The 17,322-nt window shown below is 37.1% G+C and overlaps 1 protein-coding gene across 1 annotated transcript in view; it reads right to left on the bottom strand.

The window, feature by feature from the left end:
- The window catches only part of PLXDC2 (plexin domain containing 2), a 271,467-nt gene that overhangs the window by 50,687 nt on the left and 203,458 nt on the right, over positions 1 to 17,322 (bottom strand). The window contains exons 7-9 of the mRNA XM_055805874.1: positions 10,883 to 10,982; positions 1,377 to 1,472; positions 392 to 473 (exon numbers count right to left, since the gene is read on the bottom strand). Of these exons, the coding sequence (XP_055661849.1) occupies positions 392 to 473; positions 1,377 to 1,472; positions 10,883 to 10,982 (278 nt within the window). The remainder of the gene's footprint in view (positions 1 to 391; positions 474 to 1,376; positions 1,473 to 10,882; positions 10,983 to 17,322) is intronic.

The raw sequence follows: 17,322 nt of genomic DNA, 5'->3' as shown, positions 1-17,322 counted from the left end.
CTGTAATGAGTACAAGTATGTCTTTACAGTTACATTACCACTCTGCCTCTCTGTGGTTAAGCTATTTTTGATGAAGCTAGGGATACAGGGAGAAAATGTGACTTCTGTTATGATTTCTACTCCTTGTTCTCCTTCAAGAGGATTTTAAAGTAGGGTTGAGGAAATAGGAAAAAAGGTTTAACTCCCAAAACAACTATATTGACTATTCTTGCCTGTTTTCTTTGCTGAAGTGAAATGGTACAATGATGTGTTGCTAGTGATCACACCTGACATGTGGTGTATGTAAGACCTAAATATAGCAACCCTTTATGCTGAATAACCTTTAGGCAATGTTATTGGATATCCTTTGAGCACAGCCCATGCAAAAAAAAGAAAAAATCCTTCTCTTTACCTTTGGAGTTTACTGCACCAGCTGCAGTTGAATCCAATCTGGGCAGTGACACAGGGACCACAGCTGGTAAACTGGAGACAAGCTGGGACATAAACAAACACACAAATTATTACATTAGTGTCACACATAATTCTCATAAAAAGCACAAAAGGATACATCTTCTGATAATACATGTATATATATTTAGGGACTCAGCAGTTTCACATGCCCAAAATAAGGTAATAAAACCAGTCTATTACAATGCACTGCACAACTGTATGCGTAAAGGTGTATTTTATCTGTAGGATTCCATTTTTATATGTATTCCGACTTCTACATTTGTTCATTGAGTTGCATTGCTAAATCTTTACCTTTTTGTCAAATACTAAATATTTCCTTAAATCTCCTTCTTCCCTGGCTCCACTTTCCTTGGTGTTGCTAACATTCAGACACAAGCAGATAATATGACTGGCAGGAAAGTGTGCAAGAACTACAATTAGATTAAAAAAAAGAAAAATAGCTGTTTCCATTTTTTTCACAGTAGTACAGCTGGCAGTTAAACCCAGAGATTTCTAAACAATGTAGTTTTACCTTGGACAAAAGAGGCAGATGAACTGCAAAATGTGTTTGGGAATATTCTTTGCAATGTGATGCACAGCACACAAAAGAATTTGTGTTTGCCTTGCAAGCATGAAAACTGTTCTTTTTTCTTGAGGAAACAAATTTAAAGTCAATATAATAATTCTTCTAAAAAAAATGATTTGGCACAAATTTCATTCAAAACCTGCTGGGAGTTACATACCTATAAACTAACTCGAGATACATGAAGATGCACTGGATAATGCATCATCCATCTTGGGAATAAATCTGAGAGGGTAAATGAATCTGTCTGTGATTCCAAGTTCACAGATGAAACAAAATATTTAAAATTGGGTGTGTGTTGCTGGGAGGGCAGTGGGGGTGTCCTTCCCAGATCTGGCTCCTGTCCACGTTATGTTTTACTTACTTGGAAGAGGTATCATTTCAACAGCTGAGAGATTGGTAATCTTTGACATTTGTAGCTCCACCCTGTGGTACTCATAAATTGTTCTTCTACGGACATCTACCAGGAAAGAAAAATAAAAATATTTTCACATTTTACTATTTTGCAGTCTGTAGATCGTGAAAAAGAGTGGTTGTAATGATTACTCATTGCTCCTTAGGTGTATACATGGCGCAAGTTTTCCTCAAGAACATTTTTAATTTTAGACATTATGAAGGAACACATATAGATATATTGATCATTTTTCACTTGATAAATCATCAGAGCGGACAGAATAGGCACCTGTTCCTGGTAAAGGATTATGAAAACACTAAGTGTGCTCTCAAGCATCTTAGTCATTCATTTAGACAGAAATTCTAGAGAGTATACTGCCAGACATTTTAGAGTCTATTTCAGATACTTGCTTTCCTAAGACATTTCTCAGCTTACAGGCTTGAGAGAAATGCTTTATTTGCTCACTTTGTCAGTTCTTGTCAAGATGTGCAAACAAAACTTATTTCATTGCTTAATCAAATTTGTTAGCTACAAGCTAGCTCACATCTAGATGCATTAGAACATTTTTTCGTATTATAACATTATATTAAAGAAGACAAGCCCTCCTAAACAGCCAATGTGATGCATAATCTTTACACAAGCTGACTGCACCTAAGTTTCTCACAACAGAAATTCAACATAGTCAATGCACTGTTCTTATTGGCTTTGACTCACAGACCTAAGCACAAGATAAGTGGGGAAAAAAAATAATAAAAAAATCACAAAATTCTTTGTTTCCAGATCAATATCCTGTCATGTATTTTGAATATCCCAGATTTTAAGTGCACAGCTGCAATGCAGACTGGTAAGCTTGTACATTTGCAAACTAAAACTACAGCCTATATGGCCAATCTGACACAATAGTGATGATTTTCTGGTGCACTGGATTCAAATTTATGTCCTTTTTTGAAGGTCTGCTAAACTAATTGAAATCAATGCTAAATACAATCACTGACCCTGTGGAATCATTCCAGGCAGGAATAAAGAGTGACATGCAAAGGTTACTATGAGGGTCAATGGCTGGTCTGAGTCTACATGCAACAGAAGAAAAGGAATTGTAGACAGCCACAAACTCTTATCTTCAGTAGTCTTCTGTGTTGCCAGCCCTGTATGGATTAGGGTACACCTTGTTGCTTGGTATAAGGGTTGTGTTTCTGCAGCTTGAAGTGGGCTCACGTGGGCTCCCCAGCTGTTAAGCAATCACACAGCATCAAATCCAAAGTGTTTTTTGCAATCTCTTGTTTGACAGGATGTTGTAGGAGTTTTTCAGACAGAAAACAGAACCTTAAGTAAAATCAATAAAGCAGTAAATACTAATTTTTAAGGGAAGAGAGAAAGTGCAGCAGTGTATGTTGTGGCTAAGGTGCCTCTCAGTTCAAGTGGACAAGGCCTTCTAAGAAAAGCAGGATGGCCAACCTCTATAAGTACAGCTGTGTGAATACCCCATACACCACACAGAAAATAACCGTCTGGCTCTTGGTGTCTGTTGGAATAGACGTGAATCTGAGGAGGAATGGGGAGGCAGAAGCAGAGTGTCATGTGTAGGATAACTCTCTCCTGCTTCAGCCAGGGTGGCTGTGGGGGAAGCAGCTTCTTTGCCCTCTCTCACTGACTAAGCTCTCAGGCACAGGTAGCCAGTGTCTAGCTTTCAGAAAATAATATTTCTATTTAGCTCCAAATCAGCAACTTTGTCATTTATTTGAAGCTGACTTTGCTATGGCTTCACCTCTCCTGATAGCAGATTTCTCTTTCAGTATGAGCTAGTTTTATGTTTTACCTACAAAGTCACTTCAACTAGTTAAAAGCCAGATACAGGCATGTGCCAAATGTTTACCCCAGCAAATGCTTTAGCCATTTCCTTCAAACCCACTGGACAGGAAGGGTTTTCAAGACAAGGCCAATCTTGTGCTGAAGTCAGGAAAATCTCTTGCCAGCAGTGAGAGGTTTATGCTCCTAGGCTGGTAAGTTCCATAAGAACACATGCCAAATCTCAGTGATCAGGAAATGTGTTTGAAATGAGCTCCTGCCAATGCTGAAGGCTTTCATTTGTTTCCACAGAAATCTTTATCCTTCTGTCCAAAAAAATAAGCAAATTAATACATAAAATAAAATGGTGGGTGCTGACACTTTAATTGAACTCCATTTCATTTCATCACTAGTGGTACAGGCTGGTATGCTATAATCCTGTTTACTCTGAACCTTTCCTAACAGACTCCTCACAGGGCTGACAAGAAATACAGAGCTTCTGGCTTTCCAAAAATCCAGTAAGAATCAGTGTGTCGGGTCCACAGGCACTTTTATTGCACCCAGTGCATGAAATTCATAAAAAACACTGATTATAAGAGAATTAAGTCTGTCATTTAAAAAAATAACGTCCACTCGTGTATTTCAGCATGACTGTTTATACCATTAAATCCCACTACCTGGGAGACTCAGGTTTGATCTTTTCTTCTTCAGAAAGAAGACTCTGCCAACCACAGGTGGTGAGTTTACATACGAGGGATCTATCTACTGTAAGAAACCTAAATACAGAGAGGTATTTGCATAGTCACCTTCTAACAGCTTTGCATATACTTGAAGGCAGGTGGTTGGAAACACAAGTGTTCAAATTTATCTGCCGGGCCAGGCTGTAAAAACATGTAGGTATAGATTCTTTTGAAAGTCTGACTTGAAACACACCATGCTTAGCTTCTCAAAATGCACTTTTTCCTCCCTATTGAGAATTCTTAGCCAGTAACCCCTTAAAAAAAGCCAGGCTAGAATAGCTACACTCAACAGGAAAAACAGAAAAATGAATACTCTCCCCCGACACTTTCCCCCTCAACCTCTCTACACACTCCTGCTCCAACCCAAGACACACATTGCCTTTCACTCAAGTGGAACTTCTTCTTTGTCTCATACTATTTAGCTCTTTTAGACACAAGTACAAGTGCAGAATCACAAAGAGTTTATAAGCTCACATACTTCAGTATGCACCTTATCTTGACAAGAACTAGTGAAAACATTTGATATAGAAACAGATAAAAATTTAAGCATCATCTGCAAGCGTTTTGCTGAAAAGAGGCATTACATCACGTCTAACAGGGAAGGGAGGAAGGGAAAAGGACTCTTTGCATGTACATATACTTTGAAGTACCATTCCTCGTTCTGAATTTCAGAAAATATGTATGTATTCTTCTCCTAGTCATGAAAATATTTTACTTTTCTGTAGGTCTGACTATCTCAAACACTTTTCAAACAAATATTTTTTTTTTCGAAGAACAGATACTATTTTTTATTTTTGTTTTAATTTACAGCATAGTCCAAAGTAGTTCTTTGGTTTGTTTCTGTGGCATGTACACGTGCTATCTCTGAAGACAAGGCCAAAGGTACTTCAGCAGAAAAAGCTGAAGAAAACATCTGCTACTTGAGTAAGTACATCCTCAGTGACCTAGAGAGATAACATGGGGGTTCAGAAGGCCGACCAAAAGAATCCTTTCAAGGGATTAAGCAATGGATTGGATCTGTAAATTATAGATGTGGAAGATTCTGGTGCGAAAAAACATTTTATGTAATTTTATCACAGTATTAAACTAAATAATGGTATATAAATATTCTATGAAACAGAACTGCCAGATCTGTACTACTAAATGTAGTAGGTAGGGAGAATGCTCTGGAGATGGAGCAGTGCCAGAAGAGCACCAATGACTTCCTAAAATACCTGAAGGGTCAGTAGCTAGTAATAAACCAACAGGTGCAAAATATCTCTGGTACTTTTCCATCACATAATCACTTTTCCTCATACAGCGTTCCTCAGCTAAAACCTGCAACCCAGATAAAAGTAAAAATGTTGGAGAAGTCAATTTTTAAATTATGTGCTCACACAAATAAAAATCTGTCTCCGTGAAAGACTTGTAGGGAATTGAGACTGGCCATATATCCAGTAAAAGCTGCTAAGCAAGGCCATATGTATTCATACAGCTGCACTTTCATTTTTAAATCTCATTGATAGAGAAAACACAAATGGCAAGAGGTGCATTTGATTACGCAGAAGTCAATTTGACACAGACAACTTATGCAACATATCCAGCTCAAACTGCAAGCAATTTGCAAAAAATATAAGGGATGCAGAGGGGTGGGACATAGCTGCTGTGCTATACAGCCACAGGCTTTCCTTGATAGAAACTTTGTTTAGCATCACTGGCTGAATAAAACCTTCATGCAAATATATATTTTGCCAGCCTGGTATGCCTGATTGCCATCACCACAAAAGGTAAGGGAGTCAGAATGTCAAAGCAATCTTTCTTTAATTGCTTCATATCGCTAAACTTAGCAACATTAACTAGTTAATTCTTGAGGCACTGACATTGGGATCAAACATGCCTGTAATCAACCCCCCACCACACTGTTCTTGGTCGTTGACTGTTACACACATCTGAATCTAGATCAAAATTCAGATTCCCTAATTATATTAATTTTATTGTTCTCTTAAAAGTTACTAAAAAGATCCTTTGAAACCTGGAAGATGCACCTCAAAGACATATATTCTGTGAATAAGCAAACCACTGAAGTAGGCTCTGAAAATAACCACTTTATCAACAACGTAGAAAAAATTGTTCCACATCAATGCTCTGTGCCTACCAGACATCACTTACTTTGGAACTCTCCCATGTCCTTTCAGATTTACTCCAATTCCTGATGCCAGCTGAGCTGCTCTTAGTACAGGCTCAAGGTGTGAGAAACATGCTTGAACCCCTTAAGCCACCATGCACCAAACTGCCTAATTCTGAGATTGGTCGACGGCCAGTTAAGGCTTTGGCTAAAACAAGAACATTTTAAACCTTAATCACCTTGTACCAGTCCCTGAAGTGCTGTTAGGCCACCAAAGATTGGAAGCATGCCCACCTCTTTCCCTCACTGTTCCTGAATCTGGTACCTAGTGCCAAGGAACCCAGCTGCCCGGCTAAACCCTTTTGGGCCAGCAAACATGCAGGGCTGGAGGAACTCTCACTCTGTGGAATTAGTTACACTAGTGGAAAGCGAGAATAAATACTGTGAATTTAGAGCAATAACTTTGGGGATCACTTTTCACAAAGGTAAATGACAACATTACCAGTAAAGCAGCAGCAAATTAGACTTTGTGATTTCCCAGATGGTGCTGCACCTTTATACAATAAATATCACAACATAAACTCCTCGTTGTCTTTTACACCTCAGGGAGGTGATGCTAAGGTTCTTTCAGGGGCCTCACTGCAGTAAACAAACCGAAGAGAAAACTTCAGCAAACAGTTATAACATGCAGAGTTGTCACAATTACATGCCTGAGTTACACTACATATAGAGTGGCACTAATTGCACTGAAACTGGAATATTACTAACATGTAACTCAGCTACAATTTCATTTTTGTACACAGTGTTGTTGAGTAATTTCGGTGTCATTAAATGTTGGGTTGTCAAGGTATGGATTTCCTAAAAGAGCTGTACATAATACAGTAGAGGCCAAGATCATGAAGTATGCCTCACTGTGGAGAAAAGCCTTGCCATTATCTGTAAGTGCAAGACTAATAACTCTGTATAGACTCCCTGAATCTGGCACTCTCATCTTACCAGTGTATTTCATGCTCTCGTGGAAAACAAAGCACATTCTGTGCAAGCTTTACTGGTGGGCTTTTTCATTGCTAAAATAAAATAGTGGGTTGCAGGAAATGCTTTGTCATTTCTTCTTCATGCATAATAAAAAGCTAATTGAAAGACAAAAGAGAAAAGAGCACTGAAAGAAAGGAGAGAAATGTAGCAACCCAGAAGGAAAGGAAACATGTAGGGGAAGAAATATGGTCATGATATTAGAGAGAGATCTTGGGGGTCTGCAGCAGGGAAAGCAAAGGCTACCATATGAAACTGAAAGGACCAAGAACAAAATGCCAAGGATGTCTGAGAAAAAACAAAAGAGGGAATAGGAAAGAGAAGGTCGTTGCAACAGGACAGGGACAAGTTTCCTGATGCAGTGAAGATGCTGAAGAAAGGAAGAGAAGCCTTGCTGGAAGAACATGTAAAGCTATTTCCCAGCTTTGCTTTCACCATCATCTGTTGTCTAACTGGAAGATATCCATTAAACATTCTTAGTGTCTCTGTTACAATAGGAAAAATAGTAAATGTAAAAGTGATCAGCTGTTCTGAAGAAGAAGAAACCAGGGTGGTCCCTTTAACTTATCGGACAAATCAGAAGCAGAGGTCCAGAGCCTAGCTCACTTCACTTGAGTTATGTAGAAGAAGCAGAAACTTTTCCTCTGAAATTAATTGATGGAATTAGTTTGCCATTTTTCTGCCATATAAATCTCAGAATTTAGGGCTTCTGTTTCTAATCTTGGTGTCAAGCAAAAATTCGTTTCCCTTCAGACATTACCATTTGCTCCAAATCACCTCCAGAGTGTATACAGTCATACGTATCTATACATATATATAACTATAAAATGGTGGCCAATCTGTATCGATGCAATAGAGCCACAAAAGGCTCAAACCCAAAGACATTGTCTATATATAAGCAGTAGTAGCAGGTCAAGAAAAAAAAAAAATCAAATCTAGAAAACAGGCAGAAAGCTACCTGGCAAAAATCTCCCATCTCCGTGCTCTACCTCTTAAAAGAGACGGTGAAGAAAATGTAGGTACATATATTCTTCTAGGCACAGGTAAAAGGGGTGTTACTGCAAAGCCTTTATATGTAGAAGCACATTAAGAAAAATAGGTATGAAACTCTCAAAGTCCTCCATTTCAGCAGGTTCAGAAAATCCTTTCTTTTTGCTTTTGGATCTTCAAGAGGATTTTCAACACTTGTTAAAATGCACTTCTGAAATGAAACAGCTGATCAAAAAGCACGTTTTTCTCTCCTCAGAATGAAACAGGTTTGCCTGGCTTTAGAAGTCACCTTTCAGAAGTACGAAAAAAGATATTACTAGTGTTTTGGACAGTATATCTGAAAAAATCTGATAAATGGTTAGTTCTAAATCTTCCAAAATTCCTTCAGTAGAACTAGGGCTATTAGACTGAAATTTTAGAATGCTGAACATACAGATTGCACCAAAGACATTCCACGTTTTTGAAAACTGAGAGGGTATTTTTGTTCAAATAGGTTTGTGCTGCACTTAATGTCTCTTTCCTTTCCAAAGGAAAGATGTATACAAAGGTAACTGACCAAACTTAAACAGGGAACAGTAGTCAGAGGTTTCTTTGGGCTTTTTTTTGTAGTTTGTTTTTATTTTTTATTTTTTAATAACTAGCCAAGAACATAAAGGGGAACTGGATTCTCTTGATGGAAAACTCTTTGCTAAAGCGGTAAGTGAGAACTAATAGCTGTACTACTTTGCCTTCTTTTGGGACAGAACCCCAGCAATTTATATTCTTCTTTTGTGTTCAGAAGCTAACAAATAAAGTAATACAACAATTCTATCATATCGCTTTTTCAGTAATTGACTAGAGCCATGGTTGATTTAACAGCTCTGAAAAACAAGAATGCAAGAACATGCACAATTTAAGAGCATCTGACACTGGCTCTCTATGGACCAACATCTACTATGAACTGATGGTTTCCTTGATTAATACTAACTCTAGTGTAAGCTGCAAACCAGCAAAATTATGAATTACCACCAACCACAGAACCAGTCATTAAGCAGAAAAGCAGCGTATTACATACAGCAATACCAAAATAATGCTATCAAACCAGTTTCTGCACATTTTAGACTCTTTACCCACATTTTATTCTTCTTATCTGCCACTCCTTAATGTAACTTCATGAAAAGATTAAGTTTAAGATGAAACACTAGACAGCTTTTCTAGTAATTGCAGTCACTTCACTTAAGAGAAAGTATCATGTGACAAAAAGGTTTACAGAAATACTAAACCCAGAAGACTAGTAAGTAACTGTGTATTCATCAAAAGCAATGTTATGCAGTGGTCGTAAAACAAGTTGCTTATCTGAAATATTGCTACAGAAAGAAACATTCAAACTAGAATAAAGACTCACATATACCATATATTTTACATACAAAATATGTAAATCTGAATAAGTCCTTTAGTGTTGTTTGATGATGGAGGCTGATGCCAAAAGATCTGCATACTACTTGTATCTCTTAGAATGAATTTCTACCTGACTGATCTGATAAAACATTTGCACAAGTCAATCAACCTAATTTCCACCCGAATCAATTTCAGGAGCTCTTAGAAGTTGAAGACTCACAGAAATACTGAAATCATTCATTTACAAACATCACTCGAACTGCTGAAATCAGTTGCCTAGATTCATTTGTTCCTAAGCACTCAAAAGCAATCCATGCAACCATAGGCACATCGCAACTACTTTATCATACTTCAGAAACAAGTTTCTTCCAAGAACGCCTCTCTTAAGTGAAATCTGGGCATGCCAACCTCCTTCACACTACTCTGAGTTCACAACACAGTAAGTACAAGATGGTACTGAAATTTTCCATCTTCCCCATGGCAAGACATCTACACGCTTTATGCTCCTGCATATCAACGACTAAATGTGATGAGGGGATGGGATAAGCTGAGAGGCAATGGTACCTGCAACTCCAGTGTCAGCCCCATCTGCAGACAACCTTAGAGATGGGCTGGATCAGGTCAGCCCTTATGAGCCCTACCTGTGCCATACCTCTGTCAGGTTTCATTTTAGAAGAATATGCCTGGACTCAGTCCTAGGAGGCTGGTTCAAGCACAGCTTCTTTCATCTACACCCTGCTATTAGGGGACATCAAAACCCGAACTTTGTAAATTTGCTCCAAACATGTAAATAAAACCAGCAGACTTGGAAAGTGAGCATACTCTCTAATGGCTAAACAATCTCAATGGGTTCTGTACAGAGTATGTTAAAACAAGGCATCAAGGAAATCACACTTGGTTTCCTACTACTTATTTCTTGTCAAGCCATACAAAATACAATTAAAGCCAGAAAAAATTAAATGTTACTGCATTACTGTTGCTGCAATTATATGAGCCCAAGATGTTATTTAATAACATCTCCTCTCTTTTCTCTCACTACAACGTATATATGAATTTCAAGTTCAGAATGTAAAGTTTCAAGAACTTCCAGCCTGGATGTTCTTCTTTTTTTGGATACAGATGATTTTTCTGAACAGGTTGCTTCTTCCCTATTACGGATATGGAGACATATTCCAGATAAAGTATCTCATGGAATACCAAATTATGCTGGTTGACAATTTAACTTTACATTATTTGGCTGGCCATTTAGTTTTATTTACTTAATTTATCAGCTCAAAAGAACAATGACAGAGAAAGCCACATTGGGAATTATCAAGCAAATAAAATTACACTTGAATTAACAAGCTGAAATTAGTTAAGTGATTTGTGCAGCTAATCATCCTTGATGAAATCAGCTTATACTCATTTGTCAGCCTCCAAACCATTAGCACCACTACAATTCTACATACTGGGAATTTGCTGGATCCTGTGCACAACCACAAATGCATCTGAGAGTCCTACTTTCACTGGGTGGTTGGTTGAACTTATCTGTGAAACAGCAACAGGAATCTAGAAGACAAAACAGGAAGATATGCATGAAATATTGAAGTAAAAAAATCAGACTAAAAATAACAGCACTGCCAAAATTAACATTTAACCAGTGTAAATTAAAAGTCCTGAATAAATGTTTTATAGAATATAGCATAAAGGACTAGAGGTTTATTGAAGATTGAAATTACTGTTTATAATTTTTATTTTATAACAGTTTGCATTGCTTCTTATATAACAACATTCACATCAACATTTAAGAGGTGGAACAATTGTTAATGATGAAAGAGAAAAGGATAGTATTTTTCAGTAATTTATTTTCCCCAGTTGAAGAAAAAGTGGGATAATGTGCTAGTATCAGACAAGGAGGAGGAGGCAATACCTCTTGTCTACTATTGAACACACAAACTGTGGAAGTTCATCTTGGGATGAACATTTTAAAAGCTTATGGCTTAGTTAACTTGCACTGAAAACTTAAGAGCTATCTTCAGATAGCTCTGGTCCAACGATATTCATGTTTAATACATCTTGGAATAGCAGGCAAATTATCAATGTCATGGGAAATAAGAAAAATGCCAGATGGTCAATTGCTAATATCTAGAGGAAAAAATGAAAACGCTTAGACAGCCATAGACCAGTCCAGCTTTATACAATAGAGATGTTGATGTTGGGCAACATGGTTATATGAAAACAGATGTCAAGTTTGATTTCATTCTTTGGGCAAGATTGCAGCTTTGGCTGATACTTGTATAGATGAAATATCTTTAGAATTTTGGAAGCTGTTTGACTTAGTGACAAGCAGCACTTATACAATATTATATAGTTATATAGACTGACTGATCACAAATAGCAGCCATTACTAAAGAAGCAGCTCAGACTGACAGTGTATCTTTACAGTACATCTTGCTTCTCCAGACATCAGATCTAGTATTTATAAGTTTTGTCAAAGACTGGGAAGGAGACATAAATTTACTGCCCAGAAGTTCTGCAGATGATACTAGCAGAGTAAAAATAATAAAATGCCTGGATAAATTAGCAAAGTTAGACACTGCAAAAATTGCAAAGTTCTAACTCAGAGAAAAAAAAGATTGCAAGGTAGAGGTTTGGGGACCATGTTCTAGAAAGCAGCAGTTCTGGAAGGAATCTCAGTATTGTAGTGGATGAACAACTCCAGCTGTCAGAAGAGACATCGCAGCAAGAAAACTTGTTTGATGTGGTATTTGGTTACAAAAACAGTGAAATACAGCCTAGGAGTGAGGTGGCCATTTCACTTGTACCTGCACATTAGATCATTGCTGCAATGCTACACAGACTTTGGGAGGATCTATTTCTTAAGAAGATGCTGAAAACTAAAAAAGAACTAAGAGAAGAAAGATTAAGAGTGATAATAATAATTTAAAAACATTTTCTGCTCTCAAATGTCATTAACAGAAAAGTTAAAGAGCTCTATCTATTTGGCTTCTCAAAGGGAAAATGGAAAGCTGGCTAGATTACCATAAACAAGTACTGACATGTGGAGAAATTACTCGGGGGCTAAAGAGTTTTTACATCTAGCACAGAAGGATACAACCAGAAGCTGGAAGCTACAGACAGGTACTTTCAAAGTAGAATAAGTCACATGTTCTATGTTTTAATATTATTAACCACTGGGATAAACTACCAAGGGAAATTATGATTCTTTACCCATTGCTGCTTTCAGATCACAGTTGGATATCTTACTTTTCACAGTTGTCCTTCAGTTAACCAGAAATTACTAGGCTGAAGACAAATAAAACTGGATCAAGTGTAAGAAACTGAAACACAAGGTGCTAGCTCAGCTAATCCAATAGTCTTCTCTAGCTTTACCTGTGTAAAACTACCAAAATTATACTGTTGGCCAGTACTTTTGGCAGAAAAATGCCAAAGTAAAAAGCTGGTTACACATCCAGTGAATGAGGATTCAGTATTGTCCACATGTCAATTAATATCATGACTTCTGGTATTTGAGTTGAGCACCAGTCCATCACCTTGTTCCCGAAATATCATTTAGCTTTTTCCTCATTACAGTGGTAGCTATCTAGAAGAAGTTAAATTTGAAAATATTAACAGAAAAAGTGAGTTCTGGTGAATTAAACACTGTCATAAATTCCCATGTCTTTTACTTGATTTAGTGACTGGTTTAGTGGATTTATTTAGGGGTTTTTGCATACATGATCTGCTTTGGTATAACAAAGGGAATGATATCAAACCAAAATGAAAAACAGAAGTGGCTTGCAAATACTTCTAGTAATACTACAATCTAAATTTGGTTTATATCAGCTTAGCTCTGATGCAGTTATTGGAGATATGACATAAGAAGGCTGAAAGCCATTTTTTCCAAGTCTTCAAAATAAAAACCTCAGAGTTCAGAAATAAGTCTATAAACCTTCTCCAGCATGAAAGTATAAACAAAACAAGAGAATTATTCACAGTCTCAGAATACTGTAGAGAAAAGATTATATTAAGTATCAAAGAAACTGTCTTAAAAGATTTTGAGAAGGATACCCTAGAGAAGCTATTGAAAATCAAATTAGAAAAAGCACTGATGAGAAGAACACAATGACTACTTCTACTCCAAATTAGAGAGGAAACACACCAGATGAAGAAAGGAATCAGAGTTTTATGGATAAAAATGTAGCTGGAATTGGCATTATAAGTAGGTGTGTGACCAACAAAATATGCTGGCAAAATTGACAGCTCAAGGCAAAAACTGTCTGATACATGAAAATAATTATACTCATTTTCACATGTGAGTGCAAACCAGAAGTTGCACTCAGGACAGGAGTTTTTATTACTCCTTGAATAAGCCTCCTTATGTCTAGTAACAGAATCATAGAATCATTTAGGTTGGAAAAGGCCTTTGAGATCATCAAGTGCAACTGTTAACCCAGGACTGCCAAGTCCTATCACATGTTTTTTTTCTGCATTTGTAATTAACTGAACAATTTGCATCTTTCCCTCAAAAATTAAGATAAAAGCAAACTAATTTCTCTCTCCTCCTTTTTTTCTACCTCCTGTGTAATGTGGCTTGTGTGATGGGTTCTTGTAGTACAAATGCCACAAGTGGTTTGTTGGTTGGTTGGTTTTGTTTCTTTTTAAAATGGATTTATTTTCATTACAACTTGGTTCAGAGCTTGAAAGTCACTTTCATTTTTACTAGTTAATAAAAATGATGAATGGCTCAGTGATATGTGATACGAAAATAGGACACAGTATCCAAGTTGAACAGAAAATATAAAAAAAACCCAAACCACAAAACTTCAGGCGAAATTAGAAAATTTTGGAGTGGAAATATCTCAGTAGACTTTGCCAAAATCCCTGCAGGTGTCCCTGCTCCTGTGCTGGGCATTCTAGCTAAAGTGAAGAATTTGCGGGGTCATTTTCTAAAACAAATAAGGAAGTTGTAGTAGGGTCCAATCTAACAGCAGAAGCAGCCAAAATTGTGGAAATATTATTTAGCAACAAGTGTTTGTGTAAGGCGAAGAAAATATAAGTTAAGTTAGTATAGCCAGTTCTTCAGACTGAAGTACAGCCTGTGTCAAACAATTAGTCATACAGACAAAAATGCAGTCTAAGTAGAAGGGGATCCACGACCCAGAAAAACTCTTCTATTCTCTTGAAAAACTACAGTGTTGTTAAACCTGTATTTACAAAAACATATGTTTATTTTTAAAGCATGAAAAAGAAATAACTTTACAAAACGGAATATTGCAGTCAGTCAGTGATGAATGTACTGAGTGTCATTTTGTAGGTGAAATCTTTTGAATGAGATATCAAGATAAAACAGGCTTTTACCATATGATGGCCTATTAGGAAATATGCCATTTTGACAGAAGGCTTGTAGTAAACAATAAAATAATTTATTGACAATTACAGCCAAACATAGGTAGCAAGCAGATAGCTGGTGTTCTGAATTCCTCACCTGAATGACAAGATATGTCATGAGAGGTTGACATGTTAAACAGTTGAACAGTAAACTAGGAATGTGTAAGTGGTTGCTAATGGGCAGCAGGAGTTTTATGACATTACATTGAGAGGATGGATTTTAACTAGAATCATTGCACAGTGTGTGTTAGCTCTACCACAGACAATACGAACTCATGTTGTACAAGTCACCAGTTTATGAATAAGCTTCCCAAATGCACATTAGCGCAAGGGCCATTGACATCTATATTTTTGATTATACACTTCAACAAAGGGAGAAAGATATTTCAAATTAATGCTGACTTCTATTCATCATTGGGATCAATAATCTAGGCAGTATTTTCCATCAGAGTTCTCAAATTTTATTCAACTCTGAAGATATGTCAGAATCTTACCGTTCAAAAAAGAATAAAATAATGGCCTCTGACCTTACTCTGAAGGAGACCGTAAGCAGAGTGCAATTACTGCCCTACTTCAAAACTGAGTCAAATGTAAGAGCCAGAGTATGCTGCAAAATAGTAATTAGGAACACAGTAGTAATTATATAGGTTTGTCATTGCCAGTTTCCTAAACAGTTATTAATTACTTTACAGGCCAAACTGCATGAAACTTAATCCGGAATTTTAAGTTGCATAAACAGATCACCTCATAAAATCAAAGATCATTTTTTCATGTTAATATTTTTGATAATAATAACAGAGCCAAAGAAATGCCAGACATGTATAGTGCAGGCAGAATATCCACGAAGACCACATATTTTTTTTTAAGTTTTCAGGAAGCAATCACAAGGTTTGGAGTCTTGTTACTGAAAACAGAATATTATCCATCATGCGTAACAGGAGCATCAAATTTATCTAAGTGTTAGTACTTAATCAGTTCCATTCAATTCTGCTTCCTTTCACAGCAGAAAGAAATTCTACTTCAAGTCTCCTTTAGCATTATTTTCCGACTTCACATATTGGGCAATTTGAACAAGCATTTAAACTTTAATAATAATTTCTAGATGACTACATAAATAGAGAGTCATTACTATTTAAATCAACAAAGAAAGCCTTCAAGGCAAAGAAATTAAGAAAAATATCCTAAACCATTAACAAAGCCTTTGGTACTTTTGCCTAATTTTTCCTGTATTAATCATGGACAGAAAAAGCAGCTAAATGTTGCATTAAGGAACATTAGCTAGAAGCACTAATAGGAAAAGACTATCAGAATCTTAGAATAGTTTGGGTCAGAAGGGACCTTAAAGATCACCTAGTTCCAATGCCCCTGCCATGAGCAGGGACACCTTCCACTGCATCAGGTTGCTCAAAGCCCCATCCAGCCGGGCCTTGAACACTGCCAGGGATGGGGCATCCACAGCTTCTTTGGGCAACCCGTTCCCCCACCCTCACAGTAAAGAATTTCTTTCTCATATTTAATCTAAACCTACCCTCTTTCAGTGTAAAGCCATTCCCCCTTGTCCTATCACTACATGCCCTTGTAAAATGTCCCTCTCTCCAGCTGTCTTCTGGGCCACTTTTAAGTACTGGAAGGCTGCTATAACAGTTATTTTGTTCAAAAAGAAGTAAAGCTTTTGAGAATTGAACTTCTGTGAAATTTAGAACATAAGAAATGAGTATTCAATAAGAATACATAAAAAAGTATGCCTCTGCAGAAAATTGTCTTTATTAGTATGTTCTGTTGGCTAGTTTGCATTGTATTGTATTTCATATGTAGTAGAGGTGCACCCGTAAAATTTTCCTGCCAGCTGACGTTTCCTGACATATTGACCATTTGCCAGAAAACTAACAGTTGATGTAAGCAAAGTGGTATTTAAAATAAAAGGTGTGTGCACTGCAAGCAAAGTAAATTGGTAAAAAGATAAATATTTGACTTGCTATAGGACTTCATTATATTTCAAATTGTTTTCACATTTTTAAAACTTGACTTTACAGCTCTTTCTCCTACCCATTAACCCTTCTGAAAGACATTTCACTACCCTGGTGACTCAGCTCCTTTTCTAAATCCTCCCCTGCCCCCCGTCCCCATCCCCACCCCAAATCTATTCTGGATTTTGGGTAACAATTGTGCATTTCAGATTGCTTCCTACTGGGCAAACAACAGGACACAGAAGACAGGGCAGAACAGCTCCTCTGATACTCTGCAACCTCAGCCAAGATCCTGCCTTGGTAGTCAACACCAGATTTATGAGGTAGCAAACCTGATGCAGGAGCAAGGAAGGATATAAAAAAAGATAATCTCAAATGGTTTGAATAAATAAGAAATAAAAGGTAAAATTTACCTGAAGTGCTTTAGACATAAGAGTCCCTCTTTGTACCTCCCTTAAATGTGTAACAGTTATTTTAAAAGTAGGTTCTTCACAACAAATGCCTGGTGTCGTCACTAGTACACAGCCCCTGTGGGACGCTTTATGAAGTTT

This window comes from Falco peregrinus, chromosome 5 (genome assembly GCF_023634155.1).
Source record: "Falco peregrinus isolate bFalPer1 chromosome 5, bFalPer1.pri, whole genome shotgun sequence".
NCBI lineage: Eukaryota > Metazoa > Chordata > Aves > Falconiformes > Falconidae > Falco > Falco peregrinus.
This window is presented reverse-complemented; position numbering and strand designations above follow the sequence as displayed.